The sequence below is a fragment of the Gymnoscopelus microlampas genome (genome assembly GCF_963454915.1).
Source record: "Gymnoscopelus microlampas genome assembly, chromosome: 6".
Taxonomy (NCBI): Eukaryota; Metazoa; Chordata; class Actinopteri; order Myctophiformes; family Myctophidae; genus Gymnoscopelus; species Gymnoscopelus microlampas.
The window spans coordinates 53658522-53680579 of NC_139943.1; the positions used below are offsets into that span (position 1 = coordinate 53658522).

Here is a 22058-nt window from a genome sequence, read left to right on the forward strand (position 1 = left end):
TACAATGTGACGCGTTATGAGCTTGTAGATCTGCCATTTTCTGAACATTGAGTACTTTTACTTTGGTACTCAAAGTATATTTTGATGCTAAAACGTTTGTACACTGCAAGCTCTACATGTCAACATGACCTCACAAAACTCCCCACACCCCATACTCCGCCCCCCCCCCCCCCCCCCCCCACACACACACACACACACACACACACTGTAAACCATCGGAAATAGCTCATCTGCAAGCTCACTGGAGCCAGGGGGGAGCACCCCACACCCATCACTCCTGCCCCCTATACCCCTCCATCCCCCCTTACCACCATCAGCTATGCAAGCAGGTGTGTAACTGATGACAATTAGGAGAATGATAACAGGTGCTCCCAACCTGATCAACCGGAGGCACGTCTACACCCACACACAACGCAAAGACAGAGATACCAGGTCAAACTGAATTTGTACTTTTTATAACTACAGTTTTTTGGCTTTAAAGCGAGCCCACATTGTTTCTTTATAGGAACAATATTTTCTAGTACAATATAACATTGTAACTTGTGAACAGATACTATTTACTATGATATCAGTACCCGTTAACAGAATAGGCTAAGTATTGATGTATGATGTAATGACGTAAGCACTATGACGTAAGTAGTATGATGTCAGCGCTATGACATCATACTATATTTATGACATCAGGGACCTCCATATAGAGCCATTATGAAGACACACACACACACACACACACACACGATGACATGGAATGACATCACAACGTCATCATCTCAACCATATATTGTCCTTTAAATTGTAAAGACTTGCATTCATCTTGACAGCGGGGGATGTTGTTCTATTAATCTTACTTCTTTTTTGGTAGTCTAACAACCTGACAATGAAGCGATTTATCATATTGCTTGTTCAGCTTCTCTTTGCTGTTTCAACTCTTGCCTCAATGAGTTGGAATGAAGCTCCAGGAACCAGTGTGTTGCTGCGCGATGTCAATGCCTTGACACTGTACGAAGATCGCTACACCACAGGCCGCCGGTCCAGCCCCGTTCCCCAGCTCAAATGTGTTGGCGGCTCGGCAGGCTGTGGGGCCTTTGCTCCCCAAGTGGTCCAGTGCATTAATAAAGGGTGGGACGGAGTCGATGTCCAGTGGCAGTGTAAGGCAGACATGGACAATTCATACCGGTTTGGTCAAATAGAGGTGAGCTGTGAGGGCTACAGCCATCCAAATGATGCTTACGTCCTGACGGGCTCCTGTGGGCTGGAGTACAAGCTGGAGCTGACGGAGGAGGGCCACCGCAAGAGAGCTCAAGGGGCCGGCAGCTCCTACAGTTTCTTTGGCAACAAGCATCATCAACAGAGACATCACCAGAGTTCTTCACTGGAAGTCGGGTTCTTGCTGGAATGTCTGCTAGGAGTGGCTGTGCTGGTGCTCCTAGCCTATGCCATCTATCAAATCTTCCTCATTGGAGAACCCACTCGGCCTTCTCCACGCTATCCTGGTGCCAATCCAGGCTATGGCTTCCACAGTGACTACTACAGCAACCAACAACATTACCCAGGAGGATGTGCTTCCACAGGAACAGGAGGTGGCTTCTGGACAGGCCTGGGGACAGGAGGGACACTGGGATACCTGTTTGGAAGCCACAGGAGACAGCCCTACAGCTACACTCACTTTACAGACAGCAGACCTGAACCCGAACCTGCTAGAGCGCCCACCAACAGCACAGGGACGCGCACTGCGTCAGGGTTTGGAGGAACCACAAGAAGATAGGGATCTGTTTGTCAAACTGCTGGACTGACAGCACCACATTTCTTGTGCGCCAAGGAAGTCACTTTTTCCACTTTCTTCTTTTTTTTACGTAGTAGTAGAAGTATTGTAGGCCTACTACTTGGAGGCCAGTCAAGATTTGCAAAACAAGAAACAAACAATGGAGTTTGCGTGGTTCATGAATTTCTGGTTTCGAAACATTGTTTTTTAAAGTAATTGGCTTTGGCTCAATTGTGGTTTGGGGGAATTTGTCCGCACCTTTTTTCATTTTCATATTGAGGAAGAGGTAAACGTTTCTATAACAAAATCAAAAACTATTGGAAACAAATGGCCACTCTACTTACAGAGTAAAACAAATCAATCAATCAATCAATAAGTAAATTCACCTTCTTACATGTACATAGGCTACATAGTACATACACAGTATATATGAGGCTTCTCTCAAGCATTGGTTCTCAAAGTGTGGTCCAGGGAGGACCCCCAGGGATCATTGGTGGAATTCCAGGGTGGTCCCAGAAACATTTGGAACAGTTTAATTTCTCTATTATTTCACTAGATAGAAGTTGTGTTCATAGTGTGTGATAGAGTGTATAACATTCAGATCAGAGTCTTCTCTTATGAGGGTCCGGGGCCCCTACAACAAAATCTTTTCATTGGGAGTCCATCTGATGTGCTGATGACGGCAGAGATAAACTAGAAAATGTGCTCCTCAGAGCACAGGTCTCCGCCAGTACTGTTCCTGATTAATCCTGTCTTACCTATTTATATTACATATTGTCACGTGTCACTTGACCAAGATGGCTTCCATGGAATGATAAAATGTTAGCTTAGCTGATGGAAGCTCACTTATAGCTTCCAACCCTAACCCACAAAAATATAAATGTTTTTTTTAAGTGACACCTATTTATAGGTTTCTATTTCATCACGCGTCTCGCTAGCCAATCAAAAGCATTGGTGACAACATAATGTCACGTGTCACGTGAAGCTTGACCAATGTTAGCTTGGCTGAGACGGACGGACACACGGAAGGACGGAGATGAAAACACTCTCCACCTCTGGCGGAGACAAAGACAAAAAGTGAGGATCCTGGAGAAACTCGAATCAAAATATAATGACAAAACCCTTCAGTGTAGTTTGAGATGGTGTGGCATGTTCGAATGATAGGACTGAGCCACCTGTATGTATCAGAGGAGGAAGAGGAAGCAAAACAGCAAAGTGGCGTTAGAAAATACACATGTCACTGCAACCAGCACCAGTGTATGAATGTGTGTGTAAATGGGTGAAATCTTAATGGCAATCATTTTGTAAAATTCAAGCTCCAATTTAACAGTAATGGTATGTATTGGTCAACATAACCTCACAACAACAAGGGGGGTTGTGTGAGGTTATGTTGACCAATACATACCATTACTGTTAAATTGGAGCTTGAATTTTACAAAATGATTGCCATTAAGATTTCACCCATTTACACCTGTATGTATCAGAGGAGGAAGAGGAAGCAAACAGCAAAGTGGAGTTAGAAAATACACATGTCACTGCAACCAGCACCAGTGTATGAATGTGTGTGTAAATGGGTGAAATCTTAATGGCAATCATTTTGTAAAATTCAAGCTCCAATTTAACAGTAATGGTATGTATTGGTCAACATAACCTCACACAACCCCCCCCCCCACACACACACCACACCACACCACACCACACACACACACACACACACACACACACACACACACACACACACACACACACACACACACACACACACACACACACACACACACACACACAGTAAACCATCGGAAATAGCTCATATAGCTCACTGGTGGCAGGGGGAAGCACCCCACACCCAACACCCCTGCCCCCTATACCCCTCCATCCCCCTTTACTACCATCAGCTATGCAAGCAGGTGTGTAACTGATGACAATTACAGATGTGCCACTTCAAAACTTCACATGTCCTGCCATCGCCAAGACAGTAAATTTTCAGGGGATTCCCAGGGCAATAAGAGGGACAAAGAAGGGCATTTAAAATGCTGAATTATTTTGATGATCACTGCTTTTATGATGCTAATTAATTTGAGCAACTGGTCAAATCACCTTTCGCCTCATAATGAGTCTGACACCTTGTTCAACACACATTCTTTTGTTCTCATGTATATGGATGTCTGTTGAAGGGAAAAACGGGGGTGTGTAGTGACAACTTCTTTTCAGGGGCAAAACAGTGCATTTTAAGGGCAGAAAAGGGAGGGAAAAAATGCGTTTTCAGGGCACTATCAGGGAAAGAACAGTAACGTGTGAAGTTTTGAAGTGGCACATCTGTAGGAGAATGATAACAGGCGCTCCCGATCTGGAGGCAAGTCTACACCCACACACAAAGACAGAGATACAGAGTCAAACTGAATTTGTACTTTTTATAACTACAGTTTTTTTGGCTTTAAAGCGAGCCCACATTGTTTCTTTATAGAAACAATATTTTCTAGTGTAAGTTTTGTAATAATCAATCAAATCTACAGTAGTAACTTAAGTTTTCAAATAATTGTAGTGGAGTAAAAGTACACAATTTGCCTCTGAGATGTAGTGGAGTAGAAGTAAAAGTACGGAAAATTGGAAATACTCCAGTAAAGAAAAAAATACCTCAAAACTTTACAGTACTTGAGTAAATGCACTCAGTTACTTTACACCACTGCTTAAAGCATAACCATCATCAGTAGAATATAGTCACGATCTCCCCTTGCCTCATCAATTAGGTCTACTGATTGATCCAGAATAGGCTCTATGCACAGCAGCCATATTATCACTTCCTTCACAGGTGTTACCAATGATACTAATGAAGGCTCTGTTCCATTTAGTGTACACCTGTAAGGGGCCATTTGGAAGCCCATGAGGGTCCCTGGACCCCAACTTTAGACCCACTGGTGTTTCCAGTGAGCCAACAAGCACAATATCAGCACCCTGACACTGTTTGACCAGAATGGAACAGAGTCTTCATTAGTATCATTGGCAACACCTGTGAAAGTCTTCATAATATGGCTGCTGTGAATAGAGCCTATTCCACGACAGTCAGGTTTGAAACGATGTATATTACGTAAAAAATAAACAATACTAATAATTAAGAACATATCAGTGCAGTGACACTGGCCAGACATGTCTTTCTTTTCCTCACGGTACAAAGCAACTTCTTGCATACATGAAACCAAAGTCTTAGAAAACTCCCAATTAACGTTCACCACAAAATAGCAGTCCTTCGCCAGCTGTGCGGTCCGAGTGCCATTTGTCAAGTTTTAACAGGTAGTATATATGGTTCTGTCAGCATATACACAAAGTTAAAAGTTCACAGTCATCAAGCGTCACTTCTCAGCAGTGAATCATCCAGTCCAGTCAGTCATCGTTAAACACACTTTGTGGTCAAATTAATCTGGTGTGTGAATGCAGTAGGCCACTAACAGTACATCTCATGGTCATAGTTTCAGTTTTCCATCATCGAACAAATTAGTGTGTGAGTAAATTATGTATGTGAATATTGCTTTAGGCTATGGATCGCTGTCCAACTCCTTGTGTTTGTACCTAGTGGTGTAAAGTAACTAAATACATTTACTCAAGTACTATAAGTACAATTTTGGGGTACTTTTACTTTACTGGAGTATTTCCAACTGTCTATACTTTTACTTCCACTCCACTACATCTCAGAGGCAAATATTGTACTTTTACTCCACTACAATTATTTTAAAACTTCTGTTACTAGTTACTTTGCACAAATTATGACATTATAAAACATACATTAACCACTTTAGCCCAATTTTAGACCTAGGCTATTTGAAAACAGCCGATCTATAAGCTCACAACGTGTCGAGCTTGTAGAGCTGCTTTTTTTCAAACATTTTAGTACTTTTACTTTTAGCACTTTAAGTACATTTTGATACCTGTACCTTTACTCAAGTAAATTTTGAATTCCGGACTTTTACTTGTAACAGAGTACTTCTACATTGCAGAATTGATACTTTTACTTAAGTAAAACATTTGAGCACTTTTTCCACCACTGTTTGTACTGTACCTAACACTTCTCTATATTGTAACTGCAGGTCATTTTGTAAGATCTCTTGCCAGGGCCCTGTGGCTTTGACCCTCGCTCATAAAGGTGGTAGTTTAGCAAGTGAAGCTTATATTGTTGTCTCTCTGGAATCCAGTCTAGAGTTCCATCTTAATGCCTAAAGTATAAAAGGAAGACACACAGCTGCACAGCTCGTAGCCACAATGCAGAAATGTATTTTAATATGAACCATTGTTTCAACCTTCATTCCCTGAAGAAGACCTCTTTGTAAGGTTGAAACATTGGTTTCATTTTTATCCCTCGATGTTGTAACCCTTTTTTCAGTCGGTGCCAATTTGCTAAGTGATCCTGGGCACTACACTCCCCCCACCAGCCTAGGGAGGCCAGGGCCGAGCTCATGCCTCGAAACATTGGTTTCATATTAAAATAAATGTTTGCATCGTGGCTGCATGCAAGCTGTGCGACCTCTCTACATTTTTATTATACCTTTGCACCCTACTATAACATCCCTCTCTATGTAGTTGTCCAATGTTCTTGCTGACACGGTCTTATCACGTCCTGCATTGACATTCTCAGGCACCTGACTGAGGAAGTACAAGTGTGTGCTATCTTTCTTCCCATTAATGAATTGCCATCTGGCTGTATTTGTAATCCCTCAGAGGGGGATTATAGAGGTTTGTGTCTCCTAGCCTCCTCAGATAACCTTTCTTCACGACTGTCCATGGTACATATAGCAGGTAGATTGTGGGAAAAAAAACATATAATATATAAATCACGAGTGCATCACAATGTTCGCAATAAACAATGTTTGCATTGATGTGGTGATATTTGGCTAGTTAGAAAATGTTGGAGGTACAAGAAATTCAGAAACAAACTTCGGCAAGGCAATCTGAGTCCTTTTAAACCTATATTTAAATCCTGGCCCCTTGTTGGTCTGTGGCTGATCATCTGTTCTTGTACTGATTTCTTCCACACAGCAACACAATACATTTTTGAACACACACTTCTCTATGACCTCTTGCACACCTACTCCAAAACTGCCGTTCAACGAGTGGCTGTGATAGTGTATCATTTTTGCAAATGGATGCGTTAAAACTTATTTACCGATAAAGAATTGCACTGGACTCAAGTCTGCCGTATGCCTGTGTTTCTCCAGTATTCTGTCACCGGAGAAGGAGAAGTAAAACTTATCCTCTGAATATGGCCTTCGTTGACCTTTCTTGACCTGTAAAAAAAACGATTGCTCTAAAATGTTTGATTTCATCCCATGATGATAGGCTCTATTCACAGCAGCCATATTATGAAGACATTCACAGGTGTTACCAATGCTACTAATGAAGGCTCTGTTCCATTCTGGTCAAACAGAGTCAGGGTGCTGATATTGTGCATGTTGGCTCACTGGAAACACTCTGTTACACCAGTGGGTCTACAGTTGGGGTCCAGGGACCCTCATGGGCTTCCAAATGGCCCCTTACAGGTGTGTAACTCTGCGAGTGTACAAATGGAACCAAATGGTTTGGTTCCATTTGTACACTCTCAGAGTTATGGGGGTCGTGGAAACCACTGTGCTAGACTAAATGGAACAGAGCCTTCCTTAGTATCATTGGTAACACCTGTGAAGAAAGTGATAATATGGCTGCTGTGCATAGAGCCTATTGTGACATGATTATGAGAGCCATCTTAATGACCAATTCATGGATATTGATTTGAACAAAAATGGTTGTTCTGTCCATTTTAGTTGATTGGTTTTCTCTTTCAGTTGTTCTGTCTGGTGTCCATTTCAAACAGTTTTCCTTCACTGTGTCATTGTAATGAACGCTATATAACGCATAACAAAGTAATGTACTATGACCACAATATACGTGTCAGCTACTGTTACTGTCTTCTGATCTTATGCCCATGTCTTTCATATTAAACAATTTGATGTAACCCCCTAACTGCAGGGTTTCATTTTGCACGCCAGGTTTAAAATCACATGTTTTTCTAAATAAGGTAGTGATTCCATCTTGGCTGCAGGCACGCAGGATGCAGAGCTAATTCTTAGGTTAGTCTCTTCCAGGGGAGTGCAGAGAGGGGGTTTCAGAGCCATATCAAACTTCCAGAGAGCCATCATCGCGCTCCATGTGCAGTTGTTGGTGTTTGGACCTTGTTAAGTGTTTGTGTATGACGACTGAACTCAAGATGTTTACCTGCCTCCTCGCTCTGTCTCTCATTACTCTGAGCAGAGGAACCTGATAGTTAGACGGAAATGTGACGCCAACCTGAAGAGAGCCGTGCTTTATGGAGACTTCACTTTGAGAAATGAGACCAATTAGCACTAGGGATCAGTCGTTTTTAGAGGAAAACTAAATAGTTAGGTTTCAAGCATCAATCTCTTCTTCAGCTTGGTGACAATGTCACTTAATTGATGGTATATAGCCAGTGTCCATGGGAGGATTATCCAGTGCAATCTCCTTTTTTCCCCGTGTTCTTCTGTCCAGTACCTGGAATTTATTGTTTGGATGTGCATTCTTTTTGTAAACTTTCTGCATTAGTTTTAAGGGATTGAATAGCAAGACAGTGACACATAATGACTAATTGACAGATCATAGTGTCAGACTACAGATCACAGTTTTTCCTCCTTTGCTCCTACAGCAATGAATAATCAAAAACATGAAAATCATTCAGACTTGGGATTCAAGAATTTCATATCGGTATTTTGATACCATGGTGACTGGACAGTACAACAACCACATAACCGCAATGACGTGTTTCCCCCATTTCCCTACTGTATCTCCCTACTATCCTCTAAATTAGTGGTTCTCAAACTTTTAGATTCCAAGGAACCACCTTAACTCTGACTCTGTTTGTATACTGTCAGAGTTACAGACTGTAAGGCTTCGTCCACACGTACACGGGTATTTTCATAAACGTAGCTTTTTATATGCGTTTTGGGGGGTTCGTCCACACGCAAACGCGTTTTTGCTCCATGTAAACGCATCTTTTGGAAAACTCCTGCCACAGTGTAGATTTTTAAAAACTCCGGCTATGTGTTCCCGTGTGGACACGGTAAACGGAGTTTTTGCATGGGTCGTTTAACGTTTAGCCGTTGTCGTGTGGACAGAGAGATTTTTTTAAACAGGGCCGTGTAGACGCGGAGGTTTTCAAAAACGAAAACGAAATATCTGCGTTTATGAAAATACCCGTGTACGTGTGGACGAAGCCTAAGGGTCAGTTTAAAACCCCCTCAAGGAACCCAGAGTCTCTCTGGACCCCATTTTGAGAGCTACAAAAATACCCAAAAATGGCACCAGAGCACATTACATAAGAGTTTGAGTAGGAATATAATCTAAGGAATGTTGTGTCTAGGACCTATTTCACCCATTCACATCATTTTGAAGCATCCTCAGTTTTGTTTGTTATATCCATGAAATGTGGTTATGTAGTAATCTATTCCACCCTCACATTACAGTCATTTAGCAGACGCTTTTATCCAAAGCGACTTACAATAAGTGCATTCAACATAGGTAGGGAACGAAACTACTAATCACCAGAAGTCTTAAGTGCATCTTCTGCAAAAACAAGCAACCAAGAGTATACCTAGTGCTAAGGTAAAAGTGCAATATATCAGCTACCTATTTCCTTAAACAGATGAGACAAAATAGCAAAATCAGATGAGCAGGAGCTAAAACAAATAAGTGTATCGACTAAACAAGATCCAATAAACAAGTAACAACAAGTAGGCCAGGCAGAGAGGAAGGGTAGTGTTTCCTGAAGAGGTGGGTTTTGTCATATCTAATGCATACAGTTATGGTTCCATTTCATATTTTATGGATTTAGATGGCATGGCACCCTAGACTGGAGAGAGCACAATTAGAATACACTTCACTTGCTAAATCACCACCTTTATGAGCGAGAGGGTCCAAACCACAGCAGTGCCCTGGCAAGAGATCTTACAAAATGACCTGCAGTTACAATACAGAGAAGTGCTAGGTATAAACACAAAGAGCTGGACAGAGAGGTATAGCCTGAAGGAATATTCTTCATAATATACATAATCCACTCACAAATCTTTTTTTTCTCTTTCTTCGATGATTGAAAATATGACCTTGAAATATACTATTATACATTGTGTATATCCCAATTTAGTCATTGCCACCAGCCCCTACTGTTTGGTCTGGGTAGGGTGTGACCGCGTGTCTCCTCTGATGCACATGGAGTCGCCAGCTAGCTTCTACAGTATTCACATGACCGCTAGGACAATGGGAGGATATCATCCGTGTCGGGTGGAAACCTCATATGTCCAAAACTTTTCAGGATTAAAATTCAAACGTATCTACAAGCTCGAAACGCGCCGCTTCGCACCACGTTTCGCACCACGTTTCGCACCACGTTTCGCACCACGTTTCGCACCACGTTTCGCGCCACGTTTCGAGCTTGTGGATCTGATACTTTTGATACGTTTGTGTGACGCTGTAGTGTTATCAAGTGGGGCTGTTCATTTATGAATAAACACAAAAAGTTAGTATATGGAGATAGGAGGTTTCTGCCCGACAACAACGATATAATGCATGTGGAGGAACATGCTATTCCTCCCGCTCTCGGACGAAGTTGACTAGACGTCGACTTGGAGGCTGGTCATCGAGCGCCTCCTACCCTATACGATATAGGGTAGGAATCAGTTATAATCTATTCCACAATAGATTATAACTGATTCCTACCCTATATCGTATACAGCTCAAAAAATGCTGAGTCAGTGGAAGTGGGCTTTGCACCGCTTCGCTTGGGCGCGCCTCATGGTACTCAAGCCTACTTCTGACGGTAAATGTCAAGTTTTAAATGTTTTTTAAAAAATGCCTCTGTGACCCAAAAATGGATCCGGATCCATTGTTTGGAAAACTCTGCCTTATTAAGGAAACTTCACCCTCCAACATCCCTCCCAGTTCCTCTGATGAACAGGTGCCACAACCAACCAGAGAACACCCTGCCCTGCCAGCTCCCCACCTACCAGCACAGCCAACTGTGTTCGTTTGAGCCCCCGGCCAAAGCTAGAGGCCCCATGGCCGAACCCAGGCATATTTCACCACAGTGACTGGATCATTCTCTGCTGAGAAGTGATGCAGATGACTGTGATCTTTTTTCAGTTTTGTTGTTGACAGTCCCATATAGGCTACTACAGTACTTGTTAAAACAGAAAATGACACTCGGCCTGCACAGCTGCCAAAGGACTACTATTAGTGGTGAATGTTAATTGAGAGTTTTCCAAAGCTCCGTTTCACGCGTGCCTGAAGTTTCTTCTGTGTGCCGTGAGGGTTATATGGCAGGTTATTACCAGCCGCGACAGCATGGCTGGTCTTCCTTCCACCTTTTGTGCATGTGTGTGCGTGTGCGTCTGTGTGTGTGTGTGTGTGTGTGTGTGTGTGTGTGTGTGTGTGTGTGTGTGTGTCATCCAAATGTGGAGACACCTAGGAACTACTACCACAGAAGCAGTTTAACTACTTTGACAGGTTTTTATGTCTGTCTGTTTGTATGTGGTCCGATATAAAATAGCTCTGGCGAGGTAACATGAACAAAATGAAATTTGATCTTTTGGCCTGAAAAGTTCTCCAACAATGAACTGTACAAACAAAAAACAGGGAGCCGGAGTGTCACCAAGGAGATTGCACACAGAAGCCAGAGATGGCTAGCAGGACATGTGCTGAGGATGGAGCAGGACCACATCACAAAGGTGGCCTTAAGATGGACACCACGAGGCAAAAGAAAACCTGGGAGGCCCAAAACCACCTGGCGCAGAACTGTGACACAAGAGCTGGAACAGATGAACCTGTCACGGGGAGAGAGGCGCAACATGCTGCCCGGGACCCAATGCAAGGGAGAGCGCTCATTGAAGCCTTATGTCCCGTAGTGGACAAAGAGGAGTAAGTAAGTATTATAAAGAAATGTGTTTTGCAAAGATCGGCCTCTTGGTGGCGCTATAACAAGCCGATGTGAAAACACACACACACACACACACACACACACACACACACACACACACACACACACACACACACACACACACACACACACACACACACACACACACACACACACACACACAGTCTCGGCCACACCTTCGGCCAGGCGGAGACAATAACATTGCTTTAGCAGGGCTACACTGTGACGGATATTACCTTGAAAAACAGTGCATGGCTGCCATAGCAACTCAGATTTTTTTATAATGAAATGAAGGGTGCAGGTGTTCTAACAGGAAAGCCGTGGCTGTGCACATTGGACTGACATAACGAAAACATGTCATCACAAGATTGAAAACAAAAATAATAATCGTAAGAATTCCTCCTCACCAGCAAAAACACAATTAAAAACCCAACGTTGGAATGGCCACGGTTCAAGCACCTCAGAGCAGGAACATCGGTCTTGAATCCCCTTTTTCCCGTTTTGGATGTTAGATGTTCAGCCAACAGCAACTTGGAGAAGCTAAGGAACATGAAAGGGGGCCAGTGACTTTAAGTAACTTTATACACAGAGAAATCTCGCAGTGTTCATTTAACTCTTGAGGATGTAACAAATGCAACCAAACTGACCCTACACGGGTTGTACATCCTCAAGAGTTAAAATAACAGTCAGGATTTGAACAGTGTAGAGTAGGTGGAGGAGTATGGAGACCTAGCAGGAAGATGATAATCCCAATAAAAACAAGACCAAGGGGAAAGCTGGAAACCAACCCGACAGCGAAGTGAGCAGCTTATGGCGTTCAATGTCAATGAACCGTAATGCGTTTAGACAGTAAGTATGGAAGGGAAATATTAAAGTTTACACTTTATAAAGCTGACCCTAATCCAAATGCAAAGTGTAGCTCTGTCCGTTTAATGCAGACTGATGTGTATGGCGTACATTTTATATTTAGCCTGTTATTTTGTGTGTGTGCGTGTGTGTGTGTGTGTGTGTGTGTGTGTGTGTGTGTGTGTGTGTGTGTGTGTGTGTGTGTGTGTGTGTGTGTGTGTGTGTGTGTGTGTGTGTGTGTGTGTGTGTGTGTGTGTGTGCGTGTGCGTGTGCGTGCGCACACTGGTGGAGAAGTACTTTACTTAAGTAAAAGTAGCAATACCACAATATAAAAATACTCTGTTACAAGTAAAAGGCCAGAGTTCAAAATGTTACTTGAGTAAAAGTACAAAAGTATTGGCATCAACATTTACTTAAAAGTACCAAAAGTTAAGTTTGAAAATAGCAGATCTAAAAGCTCACAACACAAATAGGGCTGAAGTGGTTGATGTATGTTTTATAATATAATGATTTATAAAGTAACTAGTAACTAAAGTTTTCAAATAATTGCAGTGGAGTAAAAGTACAATATTTGCCTCTGAGATGTAGTGGAGTAAAAGTAAAAGTACTGAAAATACTCCAGTAAAGTAAAAAATACCTACAAATTGTACTGAAGTACAATACTTGAGTAAATGTACTTAGTAACTTTCCACCACTGTGTGTGTGTGCGTGTGTGTGCACGTGCGTGCGTACGTGTGTGTGCGTGCGTACGTGCGTGCGTGCGTGCGCCTCTGCAGCTAATCTCCCAAACAGCTGGACTGATAAGCATCACATTTCTTGCGCATGCTGCCAGTAAGCGAAGGAAGTAAATTCCTGAAAGATTTTTCACATGGGCGAAGCCACACTACTCTGACAGGGGATAGAAACAAATATTTCATCCGTCTGGCCCTGTCAATAATCCTATGATTATTTAATTTTATAATGTGATATGAACACCATTATAATGCACTATAGTGTGATTGTAAGTCACTATAAGTGGTCATTGTGTGCTTTAAGTTACAGTAAGTGGGAAAATAGTATTAAACAACTCACAAAATAGTTCTGCCTACACCTCCAAGAACGTCATTACTTAAAGCACCCATTGACCACTTATAGTGACTAATTACACAAAAATTCATTATAACAGTGATTTTAATACATTATGAAATTATTATAACTAGACCATACCTGTCGGGGAATAGGAGCACCCAAAGTATGTGCAGTGTGGGTTATGCAGTACTGTATATCAGGGCTGGAAAGTGACTTTGTACTTGGCACCTGCAACAGTTCCAACACACGCGTGCGTGTCCTGTCGCCGCGTCCCCACACACAAGCGGCCGGACGGACCTGCACGTGCGCGCGTCCCTTCGCCGCGTCCTGGACCCACAGTGAACACACACATGCGAACCCACACAGACACACACATGGCCGGACCCGTGCGCATCCCGACGCCACGTCCTGGACGCACAGTGCGCACACACACACACACACACACACAACTGTAATAATATTTTCTTAGTGTACACGGCCCGTAAATGAAAGTGCTTTAAGTTTAAGCACGTTTTCTGTGTGTGCTTATGCCATACGGCAACAGTCTAAGTTCAACAGAGTGGGTCTATGGATGGGTGAAGTACAGTATCTTGCTCAGGGGCACTTATAGACTGGGGCCAGGAGGTGAACCGGTGACTTTCTGATAACCAACCAGTCTGCCTCTCTACCCACTGAACGCCCCAACTATGAGAAGCATAACACATAACAAACTGAAGGAGCAAGTGCAACGATAAGTAAATGTTTGCATGTTTAAAATAGAGTTGCATGGCAGAGGCAGTTCCTCAAACATAATTGCAGCTTTCTTTGTGTGTTGTTCTAATGTATAGCCTACGTTACATACAATCTTACAGTTAAGCCGTTTTTCCCCTTCATTTTATGGTCTTCTCATGCACCAAACTACACTAATCTGACCTCCATAGCAAGGAGAGCTATTTTAAAACTGCTTCAAAGAACTATGGACGGGTTTACTTGCATTCTCAGAGTCAGCATACCATGCAACGTCACCTTCACACTCTTTAAACACACAGTGTGTAGTTGACTCTAGCAGTCTTAGACGCTGTAATTTACCCCTCTGCCTCATTGAGCCCTCGTTAGCACAGAAAATTAGCATGTCATTACTGTCTACAATCCGCATGACAACTCATTTATCTCAGTACATGACTGCTGGAGGTGTCATTAAGGCATTATTTTTGTAATCAAACGAGTGCGTCTAAATTCCCGCACTCGTATACTTCTGAGAGTGCATAGAGCTAGCCTTTTTCGGTACTGCTTCATCTGCATATCATTAATATTCACACTTACAACTTACCCAGTATTAATCGGCCTACACAGACATTTTAAACCCGACCATGACTCGGAGGAAGACGCAGTAGCATTGAAACATCACTCTTTGATCTTTTCATACTTAGCACCTTAATAATCCGAGCTGTGTGTTCTTCTTGATTTTAAACCCATCCATGGAACTCTGCACTGTTCCCGCTTTGCTTCAAAAGCTCCACCATAGTTCAAGTACCCAAAAAGGCAAGGATTACTAACCTTAATGACTACAGGCCTGTCAGTGGTGGAAGTCAAAGCCAGGCCGGTAGGCAGAGCGCATGAACGGGCTCCCCTGAACCGACCCCCCCCCCCCCCCCGAGCCGAACTCGCAAAAAGCCCAAAACAACAGTATGCGGCCACAGTCCGATATAATATATATAAAACCCAACAAACTTCACATTACGTCGCTTTAAAGCAAACAAACACATGTAACTGCGGGTCTTAAACGCCTAGGCTACTAGTGTTTTCTCTCTCACAAATATAAGGCATTTCAGAAGACCCACTTCAATGAGCGGTAGCTTAACTGTAAATGGCATGGCGGCCCAACAGTTAAAGTACGCTACAGGTAAAAAATCTGTTTCAAATTCATACTACTCACCACTGTTTGGGCATGACATACAGTCAGTAGGCTAGACGGCTATATTGAACTTCAATGTACTAATAATGCAGACAGTGACAGACAGTGACAGTACTGTAGCCTACATGTTAACCCATGAAGACCTGGAACGCATCTGTGTCACTTTTTCATTTGAGCTAAAAAGCATTATTTTACACTTTGGCTATTCAAAAATATCAGATCTACAAGCTCATAGCTCATGAACTTGTACTGTAGATCTGCTATTTTTGAAAAATCGTGAAAATGTGCAAATCTTATAATATACATTGTTTAAAGCGAACATTTTTAACTCAAATCTTTGCTTCTGGGGGGTCCCTGGAACAACATATTTTGAGATGGGGTGGGCGGCCAAATGCATATCATTTTGGAGGTCCTTGACATGAAAAAGTTTGAGCACCAATGATATAGAAACATACGTTTTTTTCAGAAAACTGTTGGGATTTAGAAGACATTTGTAGAATCGGCCTCAGGTCTTAATGGGTAAATGTGGCTCCCTGACCCAGATGAAGGTAACTTTAGTAGTGTGTATTAATCACTGTAACATCAGGCTCATCTGGAGTTGCAACAGGCGGATGATGAAGCCAAATGAAATATGCACCTAATTTGGAATTTATTAGCCTCTAATTCCGTTCATGGGTAGGCTACATTGTTGTTACTGCTGCACTGTCAGCAGAACCTGCATTCAACCACTGTTGACAAATGCTTGATGATGACTTAGCAGGAATTACCTTTTTTTTTGGCAGCTGTTGATGGCGATTTTACCCAAAATACATTTGAGGGGGGGGGTCTGATGATAATGCTTTAAATGGGCCCGCTGCCTGCCGCGGCCCACAAAGAGTGCCCAAGTCCTAACAAAATAAAAGGTCCAGGCGTGTGACGTGACGGCCAGACCCCTGGAACCAAGGGCCCGTAGGCGGCCACCTACCCAGCCTCCCCTGACACTCCGCTCCTGGGGCCTGTTGCTCTTTGGTTCATTCATTTTCTCCCGAATGTATTTGTAATAGGCTCTATTCACAGCAACCATAGTGTGAAGAAATGCACAGGTGTTACCAATGATACTAATGAAGGCTCTGTTCCATTCTGGTCAAACAGAGTCAGGGTGCTGATATTGTGTGCATGTTGGCTCACTGGAAACACTCTGCTACACCAATGGGTCTAAAGTTGGGGTCCAGGGACCTTCATGGGCTTCCAAATGGCCCCTTATGGGTGTGTAACTCTGAGAGTGTACAAATTGAACCAAATGGACCATTTGGTTCCATTTGTACACTCTCAGAGTTATGGGGGTCGTGGAAACTACTGTGCTACACTAAATGGAACAGAGCCTTCATTAGTATCATTGGTAACACCTGTGAATGAAGTGTTAATATGGCTGCTGTGCATAGAGCCTATTTGACAATTCCTCCCATGTATATATATGTTGTTCCCGTCACTGCCAACTCCTACCTGTTGTTGGTCATGTGGGAGTGTGTGTCGACAACCACGTCTCCTCAGATACACATGGAGAGACCAGCTGCTTCTTTTGACCTGACAGTGAGGAGTTTCACTGGGAGGACGTAACATTCAGCTTCTTAAAAGTAACTAACACTAAAGGGGGGCGCATGCTACCATTTTCGGTGGTCACCCTCTCACCGCGGTGGTTTGAAAACAACAAAAGACGTCACTGCAGCGTGATAAGCAGCTCACCGCTCACCTCAACACATCTCTCTGTTTTTACTAACCAAAATCACCAGACTATGAGGGCCTAGCATTCAAACCACCGTTTTGGTGGTCACAAACGGTGATAGGGTGACCTTTTGGTATTTTGGTAGCATTTGGTAGCATGCAGGGGCCTTAAGTAAACTAACACCAACACTCAGTACAGACTAGCCTGGGCAGCATTCCTTTTCGGGTATATGATCCGGTCGGAAAAAAAAAGAAAAGCGACCGGATCGCGACAAACCGGAAAGACGTCTCACCCCAAAATAGGTCCGTCCCCAAAATCCTTGATACGGCGTAGTTTAGCTTATTTTTTAAATATAAATGTGAGTGTACTTTCCAGAGACTATTTAGCGTCTGTATTATCCATATTATCCCACGGGGAAATTCTATTCCATTTAAATAGGGATTGGGGAACCAAAACAAAGCGGCACCGCAAAACCGGATCGCGACAAAACCGGAAAGAGGATGCTTTTTTTTTTTTTTTTTCAGTAGGCGTGGTCTAGACCGGATCATATGGGCCTTCAGTAACGAATACCAGGCTTTCCTCCGAGGTGGAAAGACTGGTGATGCGAGGTTAGTACAGACAGAGGCATTGCACGGCTGCATGCTCGCTCTTCCATTCTCTCTACAAACCAATGACTGCACCTCAGTGGACTACAAGATTTACAAGCTCACAATGCGGCTTGTGATCTGCAAGATTTGGTATCGAGGAAAAAAAGGAGAGGGCCAAGTACAGACTCGGGAGACCCCAGTCAACAAAGTACATAGGGTTGGTGGTGCAGTTGTAACAACTGAAAACTCTCAAGCAGGCACTGCCATACTTTTCCTATGGAGACGGTGTTGGATCCAGACTATTCGTACTGCCTTGATTATCTGCATTTCCGTTCACGTGCGTGTGTGTGTGTGTGCGTGTGTGTGTGCCGCCCAACGTTCAAACTCAGCGCAGGCTGTACAGTATTACCAACAAGTGTGTTTATACTGCCTGCTTCCTCCACACACCACTTGAACATAGGGTTGGGATCCTTCAGGATTTTAATGATTCCGGTTCCTTAATGATTCCTAAACAAGCTCCCTTTAACCATTCCTATATTTAAAAAAACAGAAGAATCATTTAAATGTATGACGAACACAAATTCAATCATCCATAAAGTATTACATATTATTTTAGTGGTTCTCTGTGCTCCTTGAGGGGGTTCCAAATACCGTTATAGATCTGTAACTCTGAGAGTGTACAAATGGAACCAAATGGACCCGTACGGGTCCATTTGGTTCCATTTGTACACTCTCAGAGTTATTATGGTGGTCGTTAAAATGTAAACGTTTGAGAACCACATACCAGAAAAGGTTCCAAATGTGATGGAACCCATTCCGGTTGCTCAATGTTGGATCCGGTTCCTGCGGTTCTGGATCCCCAACCCTAGCTGAACATTTTAAACAAAGCCCATCGGCCCCACAGGGACTGATCACTAGGATCGCAGTGCTCCCATGATGCTAAAAATAACTATTATTAGACCCCGGTATTTATACATCGGGTCTAACTTTCGCAAACCGTTACATAACCTCATTTGTATCCTGCCTCAAACTTAAGAGTCAGCATACAATGGCTTTTGACTGAATACAGTTTAAGGATTTAGGTCCAACATGCAGTACATATAAAACCACCTCTGGACCAGAGTCTGGAGTCCAGTGGCTTCTGGCATCGAAGGGTTTGGGAAACCAAACCTCACTGACAAAATACCTCCATGATTACGCACCCCCCTTAACTCCCCCTACCGCGCGCGCGCGCGCACGCACGCACGCACGCACGCACGCACGCACGCACACGCACACGCACACGCACACGCACACACACAGAGTTTGGATGTAAATCTTTCAGATGACCAATGTTTATACTATGCTATTCAAAAATAGCAGATATACAAGCTCACAGCGCTCGTAGATCTGCTATTTTTGAAAAATCTTGAAAACGTGTGCAAAACACACACACACACACACACACACACACACACACACACAGTTCAGATGTAAATCTTTCAGATGACCAATGTTTAGACCATACTTTATACTATTCAAAAATAGCAGATATACAAGCTCATAGCGCTCGTAGATCTGCTATTTTTGAAAAATCTTGAAAACGTGTGCAAAACACACACACACACACACGCACACACGCGCACACACACACACACACACACACACACACACACACACACACACACACACACACACACACACACACACACACACACACACACACACACACACACACACACACACACACACACACACACACACACACACACACACACACACACACACACACAGTTGAGATGTAAATCTTTCAGATGACCAATGTTTACAGTGTGAGGATCACAGTGTACTGAAGTAAAGAGAGGACATGTCTGAATAGCTGTGGAGAGATTGTGATCACATGACTTGGACTGGTTTAATCGTAGCTGAAAGGAAATATTTAGCCACTTGAACCCCGGCATGCATATTCTGCGGGGAGGGGAACAATTGCCAAAACTCTCTACGCGCTTGTAGATCGGCTTTGGTGTAGATTTGGTGCAGACGGAAAAAATAAGTGCAAATACCGTTTTTTTAATACTAAGAATAGGGGGTTTAAAAGTGGTTAAATGTGAATGTTGTCTTCAAATTGCATTCATTCAAAATCCAAATGCAGAGAAATACAACCCAGAGGTGTTTTTGTTTTCGTAAACCTGAGACGTACTAAAGATAGTGTAATCCTCCTGGAAAACACCCTGTGTATGTAACAGTAGACAGACAGCAAAATCCTCTGTAAATTTGACTCGGAGAGTGTAAATAGACCCAAATGGACCGGTAAGGGTGTTTTTACACTCTCTCAGAGTTGATTTAACGCCCTGGGTTTGTTGCTGTGTATACTGTAGGTGCCATCTTTTCATTTGACGGGGTAGCACTTTTTGGAAACAAGAACTCTACATTTAGGCTAAATTGCAGAATACACTAGTATAGATGTTATTTATACCGTCTCCGTTTCAACGGATGCATCATCATCACTTCCCCTTGGATCACTCTACCACTTGAACAAAACCAGTGGTGTAAAGTAACTAAGAACTGTACTTAAGTACAATTTTGAGGTACTTTTACTTTACTGGAGTATTTCCAATTGTCAATATGTGTATTTTGCATGATTTTCTGTACAGCACTTTGTAAACCTGGTTGTGAAATGTGCTATATAAATAAAGTGGATTGGATTGAATACTTTTACTTCTAAGTACATGTTGATACCAAATCCTTTGGTATCAAACCTACTTTTACTCATGTCAAATTTTAATTCCGGACTTTTACTTGTAACACTTTTACTTCTACATTGCAATATTGATACTTTTTACTTAAGTAAAACATTTGAGTACTTTTTCCACCCACTTGAGCACAAACCGCGCAGCCGCCCGCCCCTTTGAGGAGGATACATCCCATTTGCGCTGTCGTCTGAGACACGGGCGCCTTCTACCAGGCATTATTTGAGGTCCAGTCCAAAGACATATTCATAACAAATATATGTTTCCCTGTGTGTGTGTACACACACGGCGAGGCAAGCCGTCTCCAAACCACCACACCAAGGGACCAGAACATTTTCCGACCGATTGGATGGATGGAGGGAGAGTTGTGGGAGTGAGAGGAAGGGGGAAAAAAAGTGAGAGCTGGGGCGGGTGGGTGTGTTGGGGGGGAGGGGAGGGGGCTTCAATGTCTCAGGACGGAGACCCTTTCATCCTAGGTGGTGGTAATGAATCCAGTGTATCTATATACTATGCCCCCAGGCCAAAAGAACCATCCCACCAACCCCTCTTGATTGTGGGAATGTGGTTTCCTTCCCCCAAGAAGTCTCATACCAAACCACAAGCCCCCCCCCCCCTCCTCCTCTCTCTCTTCTGGTCTGGGGGACGCTTGTCTCCACTCTGGCTACACGCAGAGCGGAGGACGTCTGGGGTCTGGAGAAATCACAGTGTGTGTGTGCGCGTGCGCGTGTGCGTGTGTGCGCGCGTGTGTGTGTGTGTGTGTGAAAGAGAGAGAGAGAGAGAGAGCGAGAGCGAGAGAGAATTGCTTACAGCATGTGCGCAAGATTTTGTTTGTGAATATACTGCATGTGCAGCAGTAGGCCTACTAGCTCAGAGCCTGATGACCAAGCGCCCAATATCTCCCCGGGCCAAGGGGGGAATTCCCCTTTAGGCTAGTGGATTGGTTCTCAAAGTGGGGTCCGGGAACCCCCAGGGGTCCTTGGTGGGATACCAGGGGGTCCCCAGCAAAATGAGTTAATTCAGCGTCACAATCATTTTAACCACTTTAACCATATTGTATACTATGCTATTCAATAGCAGCTATACAAGCTCATAGCGCTTGTAGATCTGCTATTTTTGAAAGATCTTGAAAACGTGCACATCTTTAAATCTTTTTTTCTTAAAGGCGAACATTTTTAACACAAATCTTTGCTTCTGGAGGTCCCTGGAATAAAATACTTTCAGATGGGGGTCCGCGGCAAAATACATATCATTTTGGGGGTTCCTTGACATGGAAAAAGTTTGAGAATCACTGGGCTAGTGGATAAGATGTTGGCTTTCCACGAGGGAAACCCGGGTTCGAATTCCAGGCGTTACACATGTATGATATTGTTTGTACAGTATACATGTATATGCCTTATTTGCAAAGGCACGTGCATTGAGTTGCTGTACTTGAACTGAGTGTGTATTTCAATGTATTGTGAACATACATGAGTGAGCATAATGATTCAGTGAGTTCAAATCCTCTAT

At 43.2% G+C, this 22058-nt stretch overlaps 1 protein-coding gene across 1 annotated transcript; it reads left to right on the top strand.

The window, feature by feature from the left end:
- Window positions 1-937: 937 nt before the first annotated feature.
- LOC311047057 (store-operated calcium entry-associated regulatory factor-like) lies at window positions 938-10881 on the top strand (the record flags this gene model as incomplete). Its single annotated transcript, XM_084059640.1, has 2 exons — window positions 938-1740; window positions 10749-10881. 2 exons carry the CDS (start codon window positions 938-940, stop codon window positions 10879-10881), a joined length of 936 nt encoding a protein of 311 aa, XP_083915766.1.
- Window positions 10882-22058: the final 11177 nt, after the last annotated feature.